General features: G+C 40.2%; 1 protein-coding gene across 5 annotated transcripts in view; it reads right to left on the bottom strand.

Moving 5' to 3' along the window:
- The window catches only part of LOC135488430 (multidrug resistance-associated protein 1-like), a 312,354-nt gene that overhangs the window by 53,698 nt on the left and 230,986 nt on the right, over positions 1 to 27,670 (bottom strand). For all 5 annotated transcript variants that reach the window (XR_010446979.1, XM_064773049.1, XM_064773066.1 and 2 more), the window contains 4 exons: positions 10,861 to 11,060; positions 9,276 to 9,402; positions 8,405 to 8,506; positions 5,701 to 5,847 (listed from right to left, as the gene is read on the bottom strand). Coding sequence is in view for 4 of the 5 variants with exons in the window: in XM_064773049.1 (XP_064629119.1) it covers positions 5,701 to 5,847; positions 8,405 to 8,506; positions 9,276 to 9,402; positions 10,861 to 11,060 (576 nt within the window). In the remaining variant the exon portion in view is untranslated. The remainder of the gene's footprint in view (positions 1 to 5,700; positions 5,848 to 8,404; positions 8,507 to 9,275; positions 9,403 to 10,860; positions 11,061 to 27,670) is intronic.

Raw genomic sequence — 27,670 nt, 5'->3', positions numbered from 1 at the left:
CTATCCGTCCAATTTCAACTTAAACTAAAAAAATTGCAATGCATCAGGTGTGGATATACTGCCTATCCTGCAATGTCCAGTTTAGCATCAAGGAGGATACCGCGGTGACGTCACATCACGTGATCCCGACCCATATTAGTGATCGCTATGGCCAATCAGATTCAGTCTACTGACAGCACCAGCGCTGAACACTTCTCCACGTCTCACTGTCTGGTGCGCTCCTGTACACTAAAACACCAATAGACATGAAATATTGCAATACCTAGTATGGATTCTTCCTGTGTAGAATAAAATTTACAGAGCAGATTAACTTCCACGAATAAAAAAGACGTTTGGCGTGGCCAAAGTGCGGAAATTATGGGAAATAATGTCTCCGCTAAAATACACTACGAAATACACTAGGCAATGCACTACGCGATACACGGTAGAGATGCAGTTGAGTTTGTTATTGTTTTGACTTAGAAGCCCGCCCATATCATAATATATTCATGTATTCATGAATTATGAACTCATTTCTGTCCCATACAACTCTGAGAACAGTCAATTTCTCCTTAAATCATCACCGAAACCGCGATATCCGCAGGAAGATTTCGTTCTAGTGTCCGAAAATGCATGATCTTACAGGGGCGCTAACTCGACAAATAGAGGGGATCTATGGGGATCTATGCGAGTTTTAGGTATTACAGGTCTTGAACTTGTAAAATCTGTAAACATGCCTCCAAATCCCATTATGATAATGAAGAGATTGCCCCATATCTGGGAGACTGTTTTGAAACCATCGCTAATTTTGGAAGATCGGTGCCGGCTATTTGGTTTAAAAAACCCTATTTTTCCCCATCAAAACAGCACTTTTCATTATTCAAATGATAGCTTATTGTCTGAAGACTTATTTCATAGCAGAAAAGTACTAATAACTCTGATTTGATGCGAAAAATCTAACTTTTTTGATGACTTGATTTTCCCTTGGCCGTGAATCGAGTTTGTTTACAATATGCAGCGCCATCTTGGAAAAGCCGTGACGTCACCGCGGTATCCTCCTTGGTTTAGCATGAAGCATGCTGTTTCATCTTTACTTGTTCTGTTAACACACAGACCATGCAGACCTTGGCCTAGGAATTTTATGGTCAGTCTGGGGTGAAATCCCAAGGTGTATTGTAACAGTGACAAACAGGAATATTGCTTCAAATCTGCCAAGGGTTTGTAGAGTGACTTTGAACGAAAATTTCATGGACATCAGATAGAAACCAATGCAGAAGCATACACTGCTTCTCTGCATCACAATCATTGAAGCAACTGTTCCTTGACCAATCCATGACTCATCATTATATAACATTATATAACAATTCATGGCACGAATTCAGCAACACATTGAGTGCATTCGATATAATCCACATACCCATATTGCACCAAGTGTAATGAACCCAGTACACGGCCGTTAGCTAGGTAATTTTTACTTGTGGAGAAATCCCTCGGTCTTGTTACTATGAATAGCCTGCCGACCACCGCGCCAACGGCGGGTTGAGTAACCAAAGTGGCTTGGTATATAATAAGGAATACGACCAGGAGATCCGGGCTCGCGATTTTCAAAGTTGGTCAAGCAAATCTCCTGCTACACCATCGACGAGCCGTGTAGTTGGTTCCACATTGTAGCATACACCACCAAGATGAGAAATTACCATATAATTTTCCCTTTTCATCATTCTGTTTACGTTTATAAAGACTTGCTAGTTTCTATTCTTGGTTCATAAGAGTCCCTCGATATTGGTTCTTCGTTACCATGTACGAATTCTTGGCATATGAACCGATCTTACCTGTTTTAAACTGATTTTCCGGCGAAATATCGAAGAAACTCGCACGGGATTTGGCGCATCAGCAAATTTCTCCGCCAGTTGACGAAGTACCCAAAAATTGATTACGCAGTAACCATTCCTGGCACATGACCTAATTATTATTCACTTCCGATTTGGGTCCCTCCCTTTTATTATCATAATCGACGCGTTCAAAGTTGGTCAAGTTACAAAGTTGGTCAAGTTACAAAGTTGGTCAAATTACTTCATAAATCATGCAAATTACCACGAAGGCGTCATGTTTGCAGATCAACCAATCAGATCGGAGATTCCACAGGAGTCATGTGATCAAATAAATTGTTAAGGCACATTGTTGTCTAACGGCCGTGAGTAAGACAGGTAAACCTAACACAGCAGGTGGTGTCTGTAGTGCAATAGCAGATGTCTAGGAGGAAGGCCTTGGAGTGCAATCAATCAGCTTATCTGACCTATTATAAACATCCAGCTGAGAGGCATTCCACCTATTTTGCTCATCTTTCGCTAACGGGGTCTGGCGGTCATGTCTGTATAAAGTTTCAAGTTTATAGCCCTAGCGTTTAAGAAACATGCCACTGTTTTTAAAACAGGATACAGACGACGGACACAGCGGTGTTGTCTACACTCCCCTACGTTGAGCCAAAAAGTGCAATATCTCGCTTATTAGCGACTTGTTTTCGACGATATTATTATGGTAGGTACTCAAAGCAACGATACAGCACATGTCATACCCACCTTGGTACGACCTATATACTATACATGTAGCATGATTCTTAAGCAGGATTAATTCCACACCACCAAATATCTATTTAGAATTGAAAAAATACTTCCAGAAGAGATAATCCCACCATTATTTTCTGTGCAGTTTCGTTGATATGTTCTCTTCTGATTTCAATGGTAATAAATACTATTTATTGGCCAGTTATTATGTTATGTGATGGAGGAAAAGGGTATAATTCCCCCATAATACACCCCCCCTCAACTTTGACCGATACTCAACCCCCATGCAGATTTCCCCCAATGAGCGAGAGCCCCCCCCCCCCTGAAAAGTATTTACACTTGTTAAGAAACACCTCATCTTTTCAATGGAAATAAGTAAAACTGAATGTCATGCCTGTGTATTCCACAATTTGCACTTGAAAATAACCAAAATGGCAAACAAATGCCCCCCCCCTCCCCGACGAATTTTGCAAACTCCCCAGACTATTTTTGCTGATGTGCAACTATCCTTCATACATATGTGATACAGAAATACCAACACCACCTACCTATTTATGCAGCAGTTGACCATAAGTATTTTTAGTAGACAGTTACAGAAAGTGCTACAGTATGACAATGGTGAATATATTTTTAACTTTGACCTCAGTGACCCTGACAGGTAGGTCAAATAACAAACCAGGGTGATATGTGATGTAGACACATCCACCTGACCATAACAATTTCATCACTCGTTACACTACAGCAATCGGCAAAAAACGATTTCCAAGATGGCCGCCTAATTAAATCTATGGCACCAAATAAATAAAAAAATGAAGAAAATGTAAGATAGAACTCAGAAAAGAAAAAAGGAAAAGATGAAAAATAAAAATATTTTTGGCTGTTCTTGACCGGGGTTTGAACTCACGACCTTTGGATTGCCACAATACGAGGAAAAACCCACAAAACATGCAATTTCGGCCATATTTGAATTCCGATCTGGCTGAAACTTGGCATACAAATAGTGGCTTCTTAGATGCATCATTACACAAAATTAAAACTCTTTACATTGAACAACGACAAAACGTACCAAGAACGGTAAAGTTTTCAACTTTGACCTCTGTGAACTTGAAAGGTGGGTCAAATCAAAAACCCGTAAGATATGTGATGTATCCTTGCTAGGAGTACCTACCATGAAAAACAAATCAGTAATAAGCGAGAAATCACACTTTTTGAGTTTTGAGTTTGGGCCCCCTGGTGGCCAAGTCAATAATCAGACCGAACCAAAATTCAGTCTAAAAGGTCAACTGACCTTGGGGGTCATTTGTTCAAAGTTTCAAGTTCATTACTGTTGCGGTTGAGAAACTTGCCATAGTTACACTCAAACGGCAAATTTACGCCATTTGACCTCTGCGACATTAAAAAGTAGGTCAAATCCGAAAAATCGTGCAACATCTGAGGTAACCTTGCTAGGGGTCCCTGCCATAAAAATTTCATCAAAAACAATTTGCTAATAAGAAGGCTATTGCACTTCTTACTTTTTCTGTTTTGGCCCCCTGGTGGCAAAGTCAAGAATCAGATCAGGCTGAAATTCAGCACCAGAGGTTATCTGATATAGGGGGTTATATGTACCAAGTTTCAAGCTCATAGCTTTGGTGGTTGAGAAACGTGCCATAGTTACACTCAAACGGCCAATTTACGCCATTTGATCTCTGCGACCTTGAAAAGTAGATCAAATTAAAAACCAGTCAGATATATGATGTATCCTTGCTATGAGTACCTATCACAAAAGTTTTATCGAAAACAAGTCACTAATAAGCGAGATATCACACTTTTTAGATATCCACATTTGGGCCCCTGGTGGCCAAGTAGAGAATCAGATCGGACAGAAATTTAGTGTCACGGGTCATCTGACCTAGGGGGTCATGTGTACAAAGTTTTAAGTTCATAGGCCTAGCGGTTAAAAAACGTGCCACTGTTTTTGAACTAGGATACGACGGACAACGACGACGACGACTGACGATGACGGACGACGGACACTGCGGTATTGTTAAGACTCCCCTACGGTGAGCCAAAAATGAGGCAGTGCCCCCCCCCTAAAAAGTAATTGTTTTATTCACATAATTTTTTTTTGCAAAGACAGCTGACCCCCAAAACCAATCATATAAATATTCACAGATATGCCAGCTTTGATATCCACACCTGCAATAAAAACGATCTGTTCCTTGGTTATTCAGAAATCACCCCTCGAAGATGGGCAATATAAGCTCAAAATTATCCCAAAGTTAACCGACTTTTGACTTTTCGCTGTGTTATATACTGATAAGGAACCCTGTCAAACTAACTTCTTCCGACAGAGTGGCCAAGGCCTTACCACCAGTGTTTGTTTGAATTACTGAGGAGAGATGGAGGGGGTGTAGTTTCAATGTATTTGAAGCTTATTTTCATGCATTTTTATGGCTTGAATTGTCTATTCATTTTAAGTCGACAAAGATCTACGTCGTTTGACGCTAAACGTGTTAAGTGGCCAGACATAGATCTACCCGTTTTGTGCTGAAAGTGTTAAGCAGGGACATAATAGGCAAGATATCGCACTCTTTAACTTTTTTAGTTGTGGCCCCCTGGTGGCAAAGTCGGGAATCAGATCAGACCACAATTCAGCGTCCAGAGGTTATATGACGCTAATTTCAAGTTCATAGCTTTAGCGGTTGAGAAACGTGCCATAGTTACACTCAAACGACGAATTTATGCCATTTGACCTCTGTGACCTTAAAAATGAGGTCAAATCAAAAACCTGGATCGTATTGGATGTATCCTTGCTAGGAGAACCTACCATACATTTTTTAGTGAAACGAATCACTTATAAGAGTGATATCACGATTTTTAGGTTTCTACTTTTGGCCAAGTAAGGATGAGATCAGACCGAAATTCACTCAGTGATCACCTGACCTTGGGCGACCTGTGAACAATGTTTCAAGTTCATAGCCCTAGTAGTTAAGAAACATGCCAATGTTTTATCAACAAAATACAGACGACTACGACAGACGACTGACACTGCGTTAGTGTATAGACTCCCATAAGGTGAGATGTCACAACGAGCATGCTATGACTAAGATAAAGGTATATAGGTGAATATTATGTGAATAACTAGGCATGCAGCTTTGGAATATTAAAAACTGACCTTTTCACCTCCCTTTATGTGGAAGCTAACACCTTTAAGAACCAAATCCAGCCCTGTTCGATATTGTGTAGAATAATGCTCAAATGCTACATTGCCGTAGCTTGGCCAGTTCGTTGGGACATTATAATCCTTCCTGTACCATTCATCCTAGAAATAAAAACACATACATCAATAAAGCTGTCTATGGACCAAGGGGATTTCGCATGACGAGCGCTTTAGCCTACTTTCTGCATTTTCTTGGGCGGTGAAAATATACGTTCTCATTTCCTGTTTATAAATCCGGTACAGATCAATTATCCTGATTCGCCCTGATGAACATGTGAGCAATAGGGCCCGCAATAGGCTTCCACTAAAAAATTTGCGTAAGACTAGATGATGCATTATTCCTTTGATACCGACTGAATGGCATGATAGCCATTGTATTCATCGTACGAAATTTACTTTAACTTGCGTTATTCTGACAAAGAGTGGTAATGCTGAAGATGAATAACGATATGAGAAAGCTGTTTGCACCTTCAGTGGCCTTCTTATGTGAGCCAACGTTATTGTGTTTCTATTGTAGGCTGATAGTTCAACAATAAATTTAGACTGGACATAAGATCTTGCATGACTCAGGTCAGTAGAAATCCTAACAGTTGAATGCTCAAGTCATGCAAGATCTTATGTCCAGTCTAAATTTATTGTTCTTGGACAAATAATGACGAAATATGCCACCTTCGTAGAAAGTTTAGAGTTACATGTAGCCCATTTGACTTTCATTAGTAGGTTGTATGTTCCTCTCATTAAATTTCATGATGATACATTTATTAATTTACCCGATAAAGCCATTGCAGCCCTGGACCACCTTGCTACCAGCCGCGACGACCGCCCTGAACGGCCTTATCAACGATGTCCTTTAAAACAGCCTGGAATAACCTACTTGGGAATCCCTGGCTACATCATTGTATTCATATCATTAAGTGAATGCACTGGGCTATCCAAATAATGAATAAAATTTGCGGGTTTCTATTCAATCACGGGGGAAAATCACAATGGTGAATAACCAAATTGCGGACCTGACGTTTTTGTGCAGCAAGATCACCATTTGCATCTTTCCATAGCGATCAAGTGAATTTGGCCTCGATGACTTTGACGATGATTTAGGACATCTGGATGACGGGGAATCTAATATCGATGTCCAGGTCACAGGTCAAGTCCAAAAGTCACCAAAAGCTGACCCTTCCAAATTTTTGGGCATATTTGAATTATTTAGAGTATCAGCTTTCATATGAATATAACTTGTATATTAATGATTTGGATACCTCAAGATCCTTGACAAATTCATATGGGAATTTGTGAAATCCTCAAAAAAATAGGCAGTTACAGATGGAAAGTGCAAAAAAAAGAATAGGATTCTCTATTGGGTTAAGGACTTAACAGGGCACTTTTAACTCTTTGAGATCGCATCATTTTTTTCTGTTGCAATACCAGGAACGTGCGATTTTTCTTGAAAAACACTACTTTCAACAAAAACAAAAAATCATCGATGCTACTTGCATTATATATCTCCTGAAAGGTCTTTCTGAGTACTTTTCTTTGCTTCATATCATTCCAACTTGGGTAAAACACCTGATTTACAGTATTTTTTTAAAGAAATATAGTTTTCACCCCTCAATGAATTCCGAAATGATTGGCGGAACTAGACATTCCACTATGATTCTTCTAGGAAGCCACAAAAAGTCATAAAAACAACACAGAAAATGTTCCTAGAACTCCCCACCAACAAACTGCATAATAAAACATTGTCTAAGGCATCCAAAACCTCATTGGCTGTAAATCTAAATTGACCCGACATTTTGACAGAAAATCGTCTGCTACCTACCACCACCATATACACCCAACCATCACCCGACCATAGTAAGAACAAATATTGGAACAAGCTGTCAGTAATCTAGAATCACTGTAGATGTCTCTCAGATCGATTCCAGGCAGTGCCCAGCACAGCCAAACCGATTGTAGAAAGTAATGCATGCAAAGGGCACAGGTCGTTCAACGTTACTGGTGCCTGATTTACCCAAACGTCTAATGCCGTTTAACAGTTTCAAAGAGTTAAGGGTGAATTTTTGGATATGGCCTCATTGTGGCCAAGTGGAGAGTCAGATCAGACTAAAGATAAGTATGTAACTAAGTACAATATGTACTATAAACAATGAGCCCAAGGGCCTAGCACTAAGGTATAAATACTATGTTTAAACATCATTTGTTTAAACTTTGCTATGGGATGTTTGTGTCATCCGTGCCAATGACATAACATTTTGTGTTTTGCAATGCTTCATAGTACATTGTGTCATGACATCAGGACCAGTATTTTGTTGAATCATAGCCTGCACTATGATGCTCTGAACAGGAATACCAAATAAATAGTAGAAAAATATTGCGAATAAAAACCTGAAAATTTTTATCCAGTTCCTGCTCTAGGCTGACAGAAGGTCATGATTCTCATCAAAACTGCCTCGAGGCACTATGTCAAATATATTAAGTGCCTAAACCATCTTATTCGGACATTTAAGATAAGAGATATATTTCATTTGATTTACTTCAACACTGTGACTTTCAAACTTTTCCATAGTACAACAAATTGAATGATGTGTACACATACATGTCTCCATCTCTGTCTCCAGGGCATGCAGTACATACGTGAGTTCAACAAAATCTGTGTACAAACCTCTCTCTGCACCTCTGCATATTCCTTCACTCGTTCAACTGAAACAACATTTGTCTCCATATTGGTAGCCATTCGTACCATCCAGTTGAGATTTTCAGTAATCTGAAAAATGATTGTCCACAAGGTATATAAAATTGTATGCGTCTTTTAGCTGAAACATCACAAGGGGAGTTTTCTAGGCCTTTGGAAACCCACTCAACAGGTGGTCTCATGGGTTTTTAGGCCAAAACCGGGTTACCAATAGTTATCTCACTGTTTAAATTTGCCGATGATTCCATAACAAGAGGCTGTTTTCTTTATTTAATCTATTTTGAGTTAAGTATTACAGTGAAAAAGAATGCAATAGTAAAATCGACTTGTGACCATGCGGGTGAGTACTGATGTTGGATGGGAGGTGCAAGGTTTTCGTTTGGTTTGGTTCTTTCAAATGTCAATAGGAATAGTATTTATTGCATGTTGATATTTTTGCAGAAAAAACATGAAAGCTCGGAACCCTGATGAGATATGAAAATGAAAACACCCAGAAAGTCTTAGTTCTTACTGTACTACAGCACTAGTGATATTTTTGTCGAATTCCCGAACTATAACAGTTTTTTTCTTGACCTTTTTAAAATGCTCGACTGCATAATGAAAACAACAACACATTACATCGTTATCACAATGTTCATATGACCAAAAAATTTCTGACAACCCTGTGCATACCACATTAAAATCCGTCTGGTATTTTGGGAGATAACACAAATCATAGGTTTTGATATTAATATGAGCTAGAGTGTACACACCAATGTGTTCAGGGCAAGAGTGTGATCTAAAGATTAATTACAATTACTGTGATGTCCAAATGAAACAGGTTGAACTACCAGAGCCTCACCTCTAATCCATATGTTATGGAAAGTCCAACCAGGCCTCCAGTAAGGCTGCTACGTCCGAGTACAGCAAAGAGAGCAGCACCAAATACCACTAAACTTCCAAGGATTTCCAACCTGCAGCCTAACCATCTGAAACATAACAAAACTGAATCAATTTGAAGATGCACGACTTAAAGTCTCAAAGTTTCAAACATGTTTTTGACACGCCCAGTATATTTTCAACATAGCATATCCATATCCAATCACTGACACATAAGATCAAAACCCTGGCCCTACTGACAACACTTATCAAACTAGAATTTGGCAATTTGCTTATCCATATCCTGGATAAAAGGAGGCCTCGTGTAATTGGTCAATAAAAATCCTTGGGGCGGGCTGTATTATTGTGCTTGGTTGCTGAGTTTTTATTAGAAACTGACCTGTTGACAGGTTGAACAATTTTGAACAAAACAAGATTTGTCAGTTGAGTCTTGCCCACATTGGAGTCTCCCATACTGAGGTGCAGGTGTGGTTAGCAGATGTGCCGTTATATTGGTGATGTGGCATAATCAGGTGCCTGCCCTGAGGTCGGGCTGTGTGTGAACGCCAGCATACTGTTGAAATATAAACATTTGGCTGACATCTTGGCTTTAAATACACATTTTTCCATAGCAATATATGCCCATCGTTCCGCACTCCAAAACTGACCACGAGGTATGGCAAATTGACTGGTAATTTATGGCTGCATAGTGCAGTCGTAAAGCATTTCTATCACTTGAGTATGTGGCTTGTACATTATACAATAAGAAAACCGCATGAGTGGCTGATCCGAGTATCCAGATTGCAGGAGATGATTTTCTTCAGCCGGAAAGCTCGAGAGCTTTCCGGTCGTAGTAAATCATCTTGTGCAGTCTGGATACTCGGATCAGACACAAGTGCAGTTTTTTATTAATCATATACCACATCCAACCCGAAAAAGTTTCTTTGAGCTACAATTGACAACGATTTGTTGTAAGTTTACCGGCGGACAGTGCGCAATAATACCAGCGAACTGTTGGGTACTTCTTTCTGTAGTTATAATTGCGCAACATGCACTGTGAATGTTGGTTATAGTCCCGTGGTAGGCCCTTCAAAATCGATAAATAGAAGGCAATTTTCATAAAAAGCTGCTCTATAATAGATAATTCATACTTGAATTACTGTTCCTTTATCGAGAATCTCGATTAAACAACCAGAAAATCATATCCAGGAAATTCCAGGAAATGACCCGCTCTGGCGGTGCGCCAATAGACAAAATTTGGACATGCCAGAGTAATCATGCACTGCTGCAGTTTTAGACATCTAGCCCTAGCGGTGACGAAACGTGCTCCGCTAATGGACGACGATGACAACGGACGCCATGGTGTCGTATAAGCTCCCCTGAGGTGAGCTAAAAATTTTTAAAAACTTCTAAATGCCTTCTACTATGTAATGAATGTTTTCAGTAGGGCTGGTGCTTTGATCTTCATGTGCCTGTGATCCAATGTCCAGTGATCAGATTTGGTGCATTTGGAGAAGTTTGATGTCTTGGACTATAAAACACTAATTACACCCATATCAATACTTTACCTATTGGATGAAAACATTGCAAAATAATGCATGAGATTCCTATCCATTCTTCGCTCCAACTCATCACAAAATCGAGATTGATGCTTAAAGGCTCGAATGGTAGTTGATCCAGTCAGACTTTCATTGAAATGATTGAACACAGGAGACTTTGTCTTTGAATAGAGTCGGTTCAGCTGGCGAGAAGATGGCAAGTAGAATCTCTAAAAATAAAGTTTTTTAGATATGTTCAAAAGGTTTTAATTAACTCTTAGGTAGCCATCGTTGACCCTGGGTCGACAGAAGAATTCTCATCTTACGGTGTCATCGTCGAGCTGTGGTCGACAATAGGTATTCCATTAGAAATCTTTGAATTCCCTTCGTTTCACCTGTAATTCCGCATTTTCGCACCAGCCTTTCGAAAGGTGGTGCTCAGATCGAACGTCTGCTACCAAATACCTGCATGCTTTCTACAGCAAATTATGGCGCAAATCGCTTGTGAACACGCTCGCGGGTCGTGAAAGACTGACGAAGACACTACCTTCAAATTCATGTTTTTTGGTCAATTTTGACATGTGGTGCGATCTTGAATATTGGGTCAAACAAAAAACTTGTGTGATATGACGTGATGTATCCACAGCAAATACACCTACCATATAAATTTCATGAAATTCTGTCATGTTGTAAAGGAGAAAATGCTAATTTTTTTCTGATTTCAACAAACACTCTCTGGTGGAGAAACTGTGAATTGGATCGACGCGATTTTCAGTAGTGAACAGCACCAACTGATGTGCTACCCATTTACCACCTATGAAAAGAAAATCGTGAAGCAGTCTCAAATAAGTACGATGTTAGTCAAGGGACCAATGATGAACTTTTGAACTTTAAACTCTGTGACCTTGAAAATTAGGTTTAACAAAAAGCTTGTTTGATTAATGATGTATCCTCAGTAGATACACCTACCATATAAATTTCATGAAATTCTGTCGTGTTGTAAAGGAGAAAGTGCAATTTTTGGATCAATGCAATTTTCAATAGTGACCAGCGCCTACTGATGTGCTACACTTTTACCACATATGAAAAAGAAAATCTCAAAGCAGTCTCAAGTTAGAGCGTTTACCTTGTCTCGATGGACGGACAGATGGATGAACCGACATACATCATTCTACCATTTAGTCATTTGACTAGCTCAGCTTGGCAGCTAAGCTAAATATATATATAAAGTTTTCCTTGGGTGTGCTCGATAAGAGTACATATGCAAAAGACTGACCTAGGTAGAGTATGAACGATATATACTGAAAAAAAAACACAAGATGGCAGCCTGGTGGCCATCTTGGATTTTGGTCGGGCCCAAAAAACGATAGGGAACCTCCTCTCCCCGAAGCCATCACACCACAGAAGATTCAGGTCTTTCACTCAATTGGTTCTCGAGTTATGGGGCGGGATTCGAAAACAAAGATGGCGACCTGGCGGCCATGTTGGATAATGGGTTAGGCACAAAATCAATAGGGATTCTCGCCTACCCTCGTACATCACACCACATAAGTTTCAGATCTGTCACTCACTTGGTTCTTGAGTTATGGGGCGGAATGCAAAAACAAAGATGGCAGTCCGACGGCCATCTTAGATTTTGGGGCGGGCCCAAAATCAATAGGGGTACATTTGCACCAAATTTGAGATCTCTGGCTGCAGCGGTTACAAAACATGCCACCGTTCTCAAGCGGCGGTGCCGCCAGATGACTTTGATCCTGTAGCCTTGAAAAGTAGGTCGGAAAAATAACGTACTGGATACATATGATGCACTATTGCAACCATATTTTTCTCAAATTTTTCGGACCATGAGGGTTGTTCTCAAAGGTCCCCAGCTGTCTGAAAAAAACAATCACCTGTAGCGTGCTAAAACTAATCTTCAAAATGAAAGAATTAAGCAGGAATGAAATAAAAAAGTTCCTTTTTGGAAATTTTTTAACCGATTCGTGCCAACAAATTTTTCATGAGCCCCCCATCTTGGTCCCACAAATTATTTTACAGTACAATGCCGTGGGACCGCAATTTTTTAACAATTTTATTAAAATATTGAACCCATTGTAAATCTTTTATCTTTGAAAATGAAACGGCCAGGGGCCATTGTGCTCACCGTATAGATAATTGGTGCTTTGGAATTCATCCAGGTTAAGAAACATTGTACATGTATAGTATATAGGTCAAACTAAAGTCGGTATGACATGTGATGTATCGTTGCTTGGAGTAAGTACCATAAGAATATCATCAACAAGAGGCCCAAGTGCCTGGCGCTCAGCTGGATGACCTAATAACATAGGACGGATGGTGTAAAGTAGTAAATATCGGCTTTATACTACTGTTTGAAGGTCAAGAGAACACGTTATACCACTAAAATTTCCAATGCAGAGCTGCCAGCTGGATGAAATATGATTGAACTAATCAGCCATTGTACGTAAATATTACAGGAGGCAACGGAAGATATCCCTAGTTCAGTATGTTGTTACGGTAGCTTTACAGAAAAGAAGTGTCAGAGAGGATGAGACTTCTCCATGGACAACGGTGGTATGTCCAGGCTGGGTTGTACAGCACAACACAGCTGTTTCAGCTAAGCCTAAACATGACATCGAAATAAACCATTCTGCCTACTAGCCTGCTGCCCAACGATTGGTCCATGCGAAAAGCCTGTTAACCGCTATGTAAACATTGTCGCCAATACACATCTCACACATTATCGCAATACCCATTCAGCCAAAGGGTTAATGCATTGGCATCGTTCAAACATCAGCGTGCTTCTGTACACGTGCTCGAATTAGATACGACGGTTTTCATTGGCTCATAAGTTGTGTCACATGACCATTCACCCGGCTTGAAAATTTCATGAAATTTGGACCAAAATTAACGAAACAGTAGCGATTTCCATGCTTTTTATCGATTTTTCGACAAGTTACAGATTTCGGAATTCTTCAAGACTAGATAGCCAGGTAGGCATAATATCATATATCATAAATACCCCGGCTGTTTTGCATAACTCATTTCAGTTTCGTACAGAATCGTGCGTTTATTCTGAAATTTCTCAAACTTTGATCTGCTCAAATTCAAAATGGCCGACTTGCAGACGGAGATTGAGATGGGGTGCCAAGTTCATCGTACAACATCAAATTCCCTTCATCGTTATTTAGCAAAACGAGTTACTTCCAGTATTCATTTAAATCTTTACTTTTAAAATATATATCTATTTTATGTTAGTTTGCTGTATATTCATGCAGAAAATGCATTTGAAAAACAAATGTCTAAAAATAGTTGAGTTTTGAAGTTCGATGGTCGGGTCTATTTTGGTAAAAGGGGTACAGCATGGGTAATAGTACAATAATAAGTCATGATCGTGCTTATGAACAAGCCATGAGTTAGCATATACCATAGTTTATGTTGAAAATATCTTTACAGATGTAATTGATAAATATAGTCTTAAGAATTCGCCAAATATAGAAAAGTTCTTGGTATATTATCCACCTGTTAGCAAAATGAACTCGCCCATTGACCCACATTCCAGTTTGTTGTGGTATTTTTGTACAGGGTGATGCCAAAACAGTGCCTTTTGTTGACTGGTAAACATTCCTTCAGTTACTAAAATGCCTTTTTCTTTAATTTCAGCTGGTTGCATGGTGTGTACTGCAGATAACTTCTCGACTTAATCCGGCTGATGTGATGCTTTAGTTGATTCGAGAGGCTACATGTATATAGGCCCAGTACGTCGACATCACTGATCTGGCAGTGAACAAGATAAGTGGTAAGTTAAGCGATGTTTCCCTTCATCTATGTATTCACAAACAGATGATTGAAATCATTATACTGTATTCCCGTAGGCTTTGTATGCATGTATTCTGTTCTAATAAATTACTCTTTATTTCAGGTTCAGCCTCCAAGATGTGTCACCAGAAATGCAACCGACATTATAGACAGGCGTGATTACTACTCTGATTTTGGATTGATGGTAAGTTCCGAGGCTATTTTGATTGCAATTAAATATTATTTGAATCTACATTGAAATAAAAGTGGACATCTGTAGGATACTTCCTTTCTTTCTCTAGATTCAACACTGGTCAGTGTCAGAATTGAATTAGAATAGAAGCTGTGTCTGTTGGAGCCACCCCCAGTTACCCCCCCCCCCCCCCCCCCCATTTAGCCACTGCCATTATGTTTACACTCGCCTTTACAATTCCAGGTATACTCGTCTTCAAAATGGACCTGACTAGGAATGATGATGGTGACTTCCCTCCTCAGAAAAAAGCTTGGTTGGATTCGAAAGTTGGTGCAGGCGGTCATCAGCAAGAAGTCCAAGAAATCCACTGGCAAATCAGGAAAACGTATATTCAATGTCGGCGACACGTGTTTGTTCAGATTGGAATCAAACGTTTATCTTGGAACCGTTCTTAGTCAAGTTGATGAACATCATTTCCAAATTGAGGACTATACAGGAACAGTGCGCACCTGCCATTCTGATTACATATACGAAGGACTAGGAGTTTCGCTTGATTGTTTGCCTGGTAGAAGTGACATTGTTTATGTGCTATTTAGTGAGAGATCAGGCCTTGTAAAACTAGGAAAGACAATTTGTATTAGTAATGAAAAGATGTGGGTGAGTTTTGATAACTCTGGACTTGAGTTTAGTGTGCCATTTGATGAGGCCTTCCTTATCAACGAACGTAGTAAGGGACTAGGGCTTGGGAATATGGGAGTTGTTGGAGAGCAGTGTGATGAAAATGGTACCGGAGATAGGTGTACTCGCGAGGCTGTGCACCTATTCATCTGCATGTTGAATCGATTGACCGAGGAAACGATCCTCACACACTCGGACTATCGTGATCGCGCTAGCCAGATTCGGGAGCTGTACATGCAGGACAATCAAATGCGAGACAATGCCATCCTTGAACTGAAACAGCAACACTTGGCTGACACCGTGACAATTAAGGAACTTGGTGGCGAGTGGTTTCGTCGGTGGAGTACGTTAAATGAGTCAACCAAATGTCTGCAGGAGAAACTTGTTGCGACAATCAAGGAGAGTGAAGGCTACTGTGGAGAAGTCCAACGCCTGCAAAGGCGACTGTTTGTGCAGGAGAGGGTGCACTCAAAAGGTGCAGATGTTGATGATCACGATGATGATGAGTTCAAGTGTTATCTATGTCAGGGTGTTCGTACAAAGGACAAGCTTGTTGATTTTCACAAGGCATCACTCAAAGCATCCAAGGCTGAGCTACAGCAGGTAGAAAAGGAACACGCGAGTCTCCATTCCAGGTTGGATGTGGTTTTTGCTAATGTAAAGAAGCACCAAGGTCCTCTAGAACTTCAACTAAACAACGTGCTAGAAAAGGACTTGCTTGTTTATAAACAGGCCTACGACAGCAATGCATTTATTGGTAATCATTGTCGCAAAATTATTGAAAAACCCCACGGCTTGGTCGCTGTTCTCAGTCAACACGGTTTCCCTGACATTCATGATAAGTATCTAGAATTGTTCAATCGAATGGCCAGGATCTATAATCTTATTTCAATCTCTCGCTTCCTCACTGAAGAGGAAATTCGAACTCTCTCTGTTGAATGCTGGAGTTATGGTTCTTGGTTTCCAGTCAATTTTCCGTCTTGTTCTATAACCGTGAAATTTCACCTGCTTACATATCATATTCCTGACTTCGAGTTCAAGTGGAAAACTGTTGGTTTAATGGGTGAGCAGGGTGCAGAGAGCATCCACAAGCTTGTCAACCTCGACAAGAGGACATATGCCTGTGTCAGGGATTCTGAACTTCAGATGAAGTTGTTGTATTCCAATCATGCCCTTCGCACTACTGCGAATCTAGGCAATTTGAAGAAGAGCGAGAGAACTTGCAAGAAAGTCTTGGAAACTGGCAAGGAATGTCCTGGTCGTCTAAAAAAGTGTCCTGCTAACAACAATGAAAGGATGTGTCAGAGCTGCTTCAAGCATTTGTTCACCAAGTAAACTCCCCTTGCTTTAATTAGGAGTACTGCGCATGATTTTCGACTCTGACTGACTCTGGCTGGCACATACATACTTTGTGTATTGTTCATTTCCCTTTTGTTTGATTATTTACTGTAGATTTAGTTTCTAGTCTAATCTTGGACTGTGATTTTAATAAATTCAGCTTACAGTTCCACAATTTGACAACAATATTTGCGTATACTTTTAGTAAGAAGAATTGTTCATTTGTCTGTCACTTTTATTAAAAGAAAGTTAAAGTTGAAACTTCTATAGCAAGGAATATGAAGATGTGAACTTTGTATTATTATTTTTTGAATGTATGAGTCTATTGAATGTAAATTAAATGTATATTGTGAATAATTAATAATAATAATATTGTGTACATTGAAATCATGACTTTTTCATTTTTGTACTGGTACTGCCTTGATATGTTGTCCTCTGTGACTGTTGTCTCATCTCTCGGAATAACAAGACCCCAAGCTGGATGAGACACCTACATCCCCTGCATATAAAAGATAGGTTGTGACATAATGTCCTCTGTGACTGTTGTCTCATCTCTCTTAATAACAAGGCCTCAAGCGGGATGAGACAACTACATCCCTTGCCTATGATAATAAAGGTTGTGACATATAATGTCCTCTGTGACTGTTGTCTCATCTCTCTTAATAACAAGACCCCAAGCTGGATGAGACAACTACATCCCTTGCCTATGATAATAAAGGTTGTAACATATAATGTCCTCTGTGACTGTTGTCTCATCTCTCTTAATAACAAGACCCCAAGCTGGATGAGACACCTACATCCCCTGCATATAAAAGATAGGTTGTGACATAATGTCCTCTGTGACTGTTGTCTCATCTCTCTTAATAACAAGGCCTCAAGCGGGATGAGACAACTACATCCCTTGCCTATGATAATAAAGGTTGTAACATATAATGTCCTCTGTGACTGTTGTCTCATCTCTCTTAATAACAAGACCCCAAGCTGGATGGGACACCTACATCCCCTGCATATAAAAGATAGGTTGTGACATAATGTCCTCTGTGACTGTTGTCTCATCTCTCTTAATAACAAGGCCTCAAGCGGGATGAGACAACTACATCCCTTGCCTATGATAATAAAGGTTGTAACATATAATGTCCTCTGTGACTGTTGTCTCATCTCTCTTAATAACAAGGCCTCAAGCTGGATGATACAACTACATCCCTTGCCTATGATAATAAAGGTTGTGACATGTCCTTGGTGACTGTTGTCTCAACTTCACTCCCGGAATTACAAGACCCCAAGCTGGATGAGACACCCGTTGTCCTGCCTATGATATCATAGGTTGTGACCTGTCGATTTTTGCAACTAACTGTCTCATCTTGGTAGGCCTACAATAGGACACATTTGTCCTGCCTATATATACTATAGGTTAAGACCTGTTCTTTACGACTATTTGTCTCATTTGTGTACAACAGGGCACCAATCTTTCATACCACAACATAAGTAATGGGCATGGCATTTTCAAATGACGACCATTCTTCACAACGAATAACGAAGTAGGGCCTTTTAAAATGCCTTTTATTTGTCTTTGCCTGAGTGTAAACCTAATCTAATCACAGCCATACAAAGCTATGTTATATGCAGAATATTAAAATGCTTTTTACAGAAGAATTGGTATCTGGGCTGAAACATAATAGAGGTGCAAACAATCATCAATATTTTTACAGAAAAACTCCATCAAAGTCAGCCCGAATATAATACACAAAGCTTGGTTCAGGTCAAGTTGGTTCTAATAAACGCATGCAATCTTAATTACTACTAACACAACTAAGGGGCATACATGGGTGGATTCAGGCCTTTATGTAATCCTTAAGCGGTTGGGGTGAGGAACTGGGTTGTTTATTGGGGTAGCAATTAACACCTTCATGCCAGCACCTCCCTAAAAAGCGGCGTCTGGTGCCGTCTGATTAAACTTGCGTTTCTATTCTAGCTGAAACAGCTGTGACAAGGATACAAAATGCTGTCTGTAATTGAGAGGTATCCTGATTTAATGCCGTGGTCACACTGGGGTTTTAACACGAATTGAATTCGAATTAAAACGTTGATACGTATTGGGGCGTCACACTCAATTCGGTTCATACCGATCTCAATCCGCTTTAACCAACACGGTTCTTAAACCGAATTGAATGCGAATCAGCTAATCAGAATCAACGAAACCGTATTGAGATTTCAAGTGTGACGCGCTTGATACGAATTAAGGTTTTCGATCGCACTGCGCATGCGCCCGGCGCATGGAAAGTGACCTTTGACCGCGGGAACTCGTGCTCCGAACTAGTTAACTGATGTATTTAAATGATCTCATTAACTCAAATCGTTTTTCGTTATGCCATAGAATAGGGAAAAATCAACACACTTGCACACTGACTTGCATTTCCATTTCCTGGCAAGGTATGTTGCCGCCGGTTCGTTGGTCAAAGGTACGCTGGTCAGCAACATCGTCGCGGCGGGGTTTTCCCCGGTTTTGGCCTCGTTTTCGAGGGCGAGGCCGGGATTCTCCGCTAATAGCGACGGTGGTGTTGACTCGCTGAGGACACTCCTCTTTGACCCGAACTTTGGCAATAGGTATGGCCGGGAGGTGGAAATGGTCAAGCACCTTACGCGATTTTAACTTGTATAATAATGACTGTGTGATACTGTGATATTATATACTTATATGTTTTGTACTCGTAAATTTTATTCTCCCATATGGGAGGTCAATAAATAATAACAAGAGGCCCAAGGGCCTGGCGCTCAGCTGAGTTAATATCATTAATATCTTCCCGGTGTTTAGTTCATTATGCATGAAAATGGCATGCTCCATGGTATTTGATATCCTTTTGCGTTCACTACGGTACCAATGTTTTTAGTTGACATAATTATGCCACTCATGGTTTATGGTATGCACCTGTTGATGGGCCATATATGAATAAAAACTAGCATAAGCTTTTACTCCAGATTTTGAAGTATTTAGTATGCTTCAAAAATTGGAATAGTTTAGTTCTTGTGAAAGCAAAAGATTTTTAGAAATCAGTATTTGCTACCAAAACAAGTAAATGCTAGACTACATATGAACGAAAATGTAGGATGAACCTTTACTTGGTAGTATATATGTATTTTCTTGGAACCATGTAGCCTTTAAAAGTCGAAGTGAATGGTTGGTTGTTCCTCTTTGCCGGACTGCATTCACATTTTGTTTGGTGGACATGTCATGCAAGAATTGGTCAAACCATACATCCATTTATGGAGAATCAGAGTGCATGGATTCCGAGTCATTAAAAATGTCTAAAGAATTATTCTTGGGTCATGAAGGGAAACCTGCGTTGTTTAGTATGAAAGTGAAAAATATGACAGAGTTAAGAAAATTATGTTTTATTGAACAATAGTAAGTTTTGATTGTCTGCTTGGCTCCTTGCCAGTTAAACTTAAATAACATGTGACTATACACAAAATAGAAAACTTTGGTGGAAATTGTAAATCATTTTTTTTATCTATCAGGGGAAACAAGCTGATGATGATCAAGTAAATCATTCATGAGAAATCGTTTTGTTGCTGAAGCTTGCATGACGAAGTTAATGCTAAACCTTTTCTTGTGCTCTACTGCGCCACCGTAGTTTTCTATTTAGACCAGCGATGACGTCATTTCTGGTGATTCCCTACGCTATTTGGTATTGTACAGTATGCAATGTATTTGTTCAGCGCTGTCAGTTGCCGAAGAGAGTGCCGTAGCTCCCTCAATTTCCAATCAATTTTTATGGGAGTGACATATTTGTATTGTTTAGAATGTCTACTTTTTACTCATGAAAGAATCGTAGAACTAAAACATAGATAGGCGAACAGAATCATGCCGATTCACTGCACATACTGTGGGAATTCTCCACTTCAAAATACATCGGCGATGTCATCGCGAATAACAGAGCATGCACTTCCGATATCGTTTTCACAGAAATGTGGCCAAATTTTCAAGAACTAATTTCTGAAAGTAGTCCCTAAAGACCTTACGACTACCACTGAAACGAACTGGTGATAATATCGCCTACCAGACTACCGTAGTACTAGCCCGTAGCCAGGTAGCGGGCCATCGTCATCGAGCTGAGTGTCATTGAGCTCCAAGATTATTGCACATGGATCGAGTAAACAACATGCCGCCATTTTGTCTCCGCTTCGGTATTTCGTAGGCCGCTAAAATGCACCTTCTCAATTAAAACCAACATAATAAGGCCTCACATCGTTGATTGAATAGGAACACCACACAAAACACAATAAAGTGGGGGTACAATCGATTACGAGGCTGAAGTGAACAGTGATTTATTCCTGGAGCTACTGCTGCTTTTTTGTGTAGCTGCCATGTTTTGAGAACTGGCAAATAGGAGACTTCATTGATGGCTGACGTCATCGGGCGGGAATTTGAATCAGCAGAAATAATTAAAAGGCAGGTAGCGCCCTCTCCTGTTAAAATTTTGAACTTTTTCTCAATAAAATAGTTTTTCAAGAATTTTATCTTAATATTAAAGCATATTTCGACTAATTCTGCTGCTCCTAGGCCGATATAGGCCAGTTTCCTTCATGCGCTCTCGCTCGCAGGAAGTAGGTCGAATGGCGACAAATTTTGTTTTGAAAGTAGAGTTTGACCAGAAGTATCCAGAAATGCAAAATTGAAGTCTCTAGGTCTTACGGTTACAAAATGTGCACCATGGGTTTAACGGACGGACGGACGGACGGACGGACGGACGCCACTGAGCAGCTTGTTTGACAAGCTCAGCTGACTTTGTCAGCTGAGCTAATAATAATAATAATAGATGGCGCGCCGTTAGTATGCATTGAGTGTGGCGCGTTTTAAACCAATTTGAATGGGTATTCGGGCCAGTGTGACGCGACCGTTCTGAAACTGGATTAATCAATTCGTATTCCGGAGAGCGCTCTACGTAATTCGGTTTCAATTCGCATCCAGTGTGAACACACCATTACAGAGTTCAAAATAAATAGAAACTAGTATTGGGCAATTCGCCTAACAGCAAATTGCAGACCATATCCCTGGTGAAAGTATTTTGTCATGTTGAGAAATTAGGTTTGCACCAGGATATAACCAGATAAATCAGAGGCAAATAACCCTGAATAACCAGCTGAATTAGGTTGTGACAGTAGGTGCATCACAAAAACATGAATTAGCGATGGTTCTGGGACTGCAACAACTCAGCATATGGATGGTCAGAATCCAGCAGACAACAAGCAAATGTAATCTGAATCTCAACATCTTTCGTATCTTTTGATGAGTTTTCTGGTCGAGTGAGGGAAACCAGTTGGCCATCTGATATGGCTGGTGGGGATGAAAACTCCCAATGTTGGGACGACCAATAATACATTGCGTCTCCACAGTATTTATATTATAATACCTCCCTCCATGCACACATGGTTCTGCTGCCAATTTTTTCTTCAAATGATCTAGGTGTCAATCAAGCACTTGTGGGTACTGGCACCACGTAGGTAACTTCTGATCTGATCTTAAGTGGCAGGTTTTTGGTGCTTTGTCCTGGTGCTCATTTTTAAGATGACAAAACACTATCACCAGGAATATGGTCTGCAATTGCTGTTAGGAAAGTCACAACCTGGGGACAAAAAATAAATGTGATTTAGACTTCGCATTCCTTTGAAGGTTGCAACATCCCAGGCCATTGATGCATGCATGGTCACAACATAGGGGCAACCGGGAATCATGGCAAGGATTTTTACAACCATTCTTTTGAGGTGTAGATTGTGATGTGAGGGAAGTGTCTTGATCTCTACATAAAATTCCTTCGACATGGTGCAACAAACCAGTCCAGTAGATATATACATGGTCATAGCATACGGCATCGAGACAACCAGTATGCAAGGTTACGGCCAAGTCCAAGGGGTATGACCGATCAGCACTAAGAGTAAAAACGTAAAATGCAATAATATCTTTTTAAACTAACTGCCACAGTAGGTTTATTTATTCAGTCTTTTTGAAGTAAAAGTATTACAGTGAAAAGAACGAAATACGGCTGGAATATTATACTGGTTTGTCTTGGGACGGCAAATTCAGCACTGCACCGATGTCAAGGTTAAGACGGTTATACGACTTTGCCTCATCAGCTCCTCGTGGTCAAGGCTCCTATATCCGTGACTGATGCGGTCGCAGAACAGAACAGATGCTGATCATCCCCGTCACTGCGTCAGGCTGTAAAACAGAGCGAGGAAATATTTTAACTTCACTAGAAGTTTTATCATTCATTATTCAGACCAACAGACACTGACTACCTGCTAATAGTCTATGAATTTCATTGTCATAATTCAGAACAAACACTTATCACCTTTGCTGACAATATTTTCAGAAGGTGTGTACATTCGTGTGTCCATTTACACTGCACGTGTATACGTGCTTTACTGTACATTTCTACAGGAGTGAGCAGGATGTACAGAAAAACGATCTCCAAAACTGTTGCTTTCAGCACTCGCGACACGTTAAGCGAGGTTTTAGCAATTATTTTCAGTGAAGGTATATCTCATGTGTAGAGTCTGGGTGATTTTGAGACATTCTTAGGTGTTTAAGGCGCACAGTTTGATGAAACTTGCCCAAATTCGTAATTTTTTTGATGAATGTATATCCGCCATTGCGGGGATCTGGAAAATTCGGATGACAAGTTTGCCTCAAAAGATGGACGTGCTCCCTATAATCACCCAAACTAACAGCGAATATATATTCTTAAGATCCTTTTCTTGACCTCTGATGAGTTAATTTTGTCTGATGCAGTGTTTCAACACAAATTTGAGGGCGATTACAATCACGAAAAAATCACACTCACCCACTCCAGAATGCGTAGACGAAATGTCTGTTGGCTCTTCCATGTAGCGGGTATCCTCCTACCTGTTCAGGTCGGGACAGATCAACGTTGAGCAAATTGCCTAATCGGTAAAAACGCGGGAGGCAGTGCTATTACCGGAACGGTTCAGAACCGGCGATTTTCATCAAAAATCACCCGAAAACTAAAAAAGTAAGCAACGGCTGCAAAAATAAAGTACACGTTGTTCGTTAGCAGGTTACGAAACGTAACCTAACCAAATTTCAGGTCGTTCCGTGTGGCAGTTTCGGAGATACGTGTCGAAAACCACATCCCTCGGGTCCTGGCGATCGGCTCAGTAAAAACAATAGACCATATCCACGGAGTTGTGGATATGGTCTAATGACCAGTTTGGGACGAACACCACTGTTTTTTTTTTAATAAGGTAGAGATTACAGGAGTCAACAAAATTAATTTTATTGAGAGAAATTGACCTTTCTTGCAGGTGATTGGAATTTACAATACAAAGGGTCGTTTTTCATGACAATGTGCTCTACTGCGTATCCCTAGTGAGTCGATCGGGAACCAATCTATCCTTGGCGCAGACAGGTTCAAATTGGCTATATCTTGAATAGATTGAATTGCGATGAAAATCTAATGCAATAAAGGAGCAATATCAAAGAGACAGATTAATCAAACCAATTTTCCACAGACTCGGACCCTGCAATGGCGTGATGTATGCGTGCATATAAAAGTATATCAATTGGTCCGATAGAGATGATGAGGCAATGTCAATATGCCTCGTTCCTTAGTCAGCAATATTCCCCTTTTTATACGGAGAAGAAGGAGAACCCAGATAGGCGTTCACACGTCGGCTTCCAAATGGCTCGAACCAACTGTACTATCACTACTATAACTTTAAAATACGTGCTCCTCCTACATGTAGCAATGTCTCGGCCAAAAAGGCACTTAGTCGACAGGCAAGCTAGAAGTTCAGCACCGTGAGCAGCTCCTTGGTAAGGCCATGTCAGGTTCCGCACGCCTCTTCAGATACATCAAGTATTGAAAGCCGTGGTGAGCATATAAAAAGACCATGGTCACCTTAATTTGAAAATCCCTTCATAATCAAGGGCTACCTCTGACTAAAACAGCACCCATAAACAATAGACCACCAATTTGACCCCAGCTCCTTACTGCGGGAAAACCCAAGTCCAGCAACCAAAAATACCAAAAATACATTTTTGTTTACATTTGAACTGCACACATGCGTTTGTTTACAATTTCATTTCCCGCGAAATCTCAAAAATCAGGTGACCTGCAATCGTGGATTGAAAATAACATCAACCTGGGTTCAGCAGGTCAGCAGGTATACCGGCTGTTCCAATCATCCCCCTATAGCCAGCTGTTCAAAAGGTAATGTTATTCACCCCACAGGGAATACAGGTAATTGATTAAGCCCCAGCATAACTTAACAGCAATGGCTTGGCTTCTGTGAGTGGTAAGGAGAATTGACAGTGTCCGATTAAAAATCCCTCATTACTGCTCCGCTGAAGTAAATTTTTTAATAAAACCAAGACGTTGCATCAGGGTAAGGTGTCACCACCATTCATGCAAAATTTCAAGGCGATCCAACGCCTCTAAGTGTGACTTTATTCGTCCCCCTTCTAATATTATTATATAGAAGATTTAGATCAGCGATGACGTCATTACTGGTGATTCCCTACGTTGTCCAATGAGCGCTTTTTAAAGTGTGCCATTTGGCATGTATTAGCATGCAATGTATTTTATCAGCGCTGCCAATTGCCGAACAGAATGCCGTAGCTCCGTCAATTTTGAATCAATTTTTATGGGAGTAACATTATTGTGTTGCTTAAAACATCTCCTTTTACTCATGTAAGAATCGTAGTACTAAAAACTAATATGCAAACATAATCATGCCGATTCACTGCACATACTGTGGGAATTCTCACTTCAAAATACATCGCAAACAGAGCGTGCACTTCCGATATCGTTTTCACAGCATTGTGGCCAAAATTTTCAAGAACTATTTTCTGAAAGTATTCCCTTAAGACCTTATGACTACCCACTGAAAGGAACTAGTGATAATATCGCCTACTTGACTACTTTTTAGCAGAAAATTGGTTACTTGTTGCAAAATCAATCTTCCATCTTTAGACTGGTCACAGTGGGTATGCTGAAATATAGCCTGGTTCCTTGGCCAATTCAATGCGCAGAATACAACTGCGCAACTATACGTCATAACCCGGGCTTTTAAATCGTCAAAAAATCTGTCAAATGTGCCTGTAGCGCCAACTGGCAGTGAAAACTTAACTAATTCCATTACAAGTCAAAATGAAAAATTATTTAAAAATATTCGGCCAGATTTGAAAACAATATTATTTCCTCTGTGGACCGAGGTATAAAGGAAAGAAGTTTAAACTTCCCGATGACCTCATTCGCCGAATGTAGGTCGGATCGCGCTGATTTTTGGTTTCTGAGTTCCCCTTGGGCTACTCCTAATTTAGCAGCGCCAACAAAGTGCCTAGGTCTTACGTTTACAAAATGCCCAAAATTGACATGGAAGGAAGGATGGCAGGAAGGACGGACACCATTCCCTTAGTAATATGACCTTGTAATATGACTTTGTCAGCTGAGCTAAAAACAAGTCACTAATAAACAAAATATATTGCACTTTTTACCTATTTTAGTTTTGGCCTCCTGGTGGCCAAGTTGAGTACCAGATCAGATCTAAATTCGGTGTCTGAGGTAACATGACGTAGGGAGTCATGTGTACCAAATTTCAAGTTCATAGCTTTAGTGGTTAAGAAACGTGCCATAGGTACAATCAAACGACCAATTTACGCCATTTGACCTCTGTGACCTTGAAAAGCAGGTCAGATCAAAAATTCATTTGACATGTGATGAATCCTTGCTAGGAGAACCTACCATAAAAATGTTATTGAAAACGAATCACTAATAAGCGAGATATCACACTTTCTAGGTTTTCACTTTTGGCCCCCTTGTGGCCAAGTCGAGAATCAGACCGGACTGAAATTCAGGGTCAATGGTCAGCTGACCTAGGGGGTCCTTTGTACAAAGTCTCAAGTTCATAGCCTTAGGGCTGAACAAACATTCCACAGTTAGGCTCAAATGGCCAATTTTGCGCCATTTGACCTCTGTGACCTTGACAAGTACGTCAAATCAAAAACCCGTATCATATGTCATGTATCCTTGCTAAGGGATCACGTCCAAAGTCTGCACGCGAATCTGGGCGAAAATTCGCCTGGCCGAATATCGCCACACTCATTCGCCTCCAAATCGCTCCCTGCTTCGGCGATTCTATTATGATCAGGCGAAAATTCAGACTGAATAAAAATTGGAGGCGAAAAAAATAATCGCGCCTAATTCGCTCTCACCAACCATCGGAACGAAGCAAATATTTATAATAGATCAGTTGTAGTAGGCGAGTTCCCACATCAGCTGATAGCAGACCGAACAAAAACACAAACTGGAATTCCCAGTAAACCTGACTCCAGTAATCATATACATCACATCTATCCACGAGAAGCTACACAAATTTGGCACAGAGGTCTGAGGTTCTTAGTATTATGGTATGTATTCCGAAGGATTGTGGCGGAATGTACCGAATCATACAGCTAATCATAGTTAGGCTTATGTTTCCGAGTCTCAGCCAACCAATCAAGATCGTTGTAGTATCCGGTCATCCTAAACAGCGTCCACCAGCGCCCACCAGCGTTCACCAGGTTTCAAGTCGAGTATAAAGTCATCAAAATAAAATTTTGTGGCCATAAGCGTAATACGTACACCATAAAAAACACATTTCCTGAAAATTTCATGCTTATTTCGTTTATGACCATTAGATTTTACTTTGATGGCTTTAATGTATATATGTGTTTAAACCTGGTGGACGCTGTTAAGTATGACCCGATTTGTTTAAATCACGTGACTGCACTTTTCCGCCAATAAAACATTTTACAAGACGAAAGTCATTGCAAAT

This window comes from Lineus longissimus, chromosome 1 (genome assembly GCF_910592395.1).
Source record: "Lineus longissimus chromosome 1, tnLinLong1.2, whole genome shotgun sequence".
Classification (NCBI taxonomy): domain Eukaryota; kingdom Metazoa; phylum Nemertea; class Pilidiophora; order Heteronemertea; family Lineidae; genus Lineus; species Lineus longissimus.
This window is presented reverse-complemented; position numbering and strand designations above follow the sequence as displayed.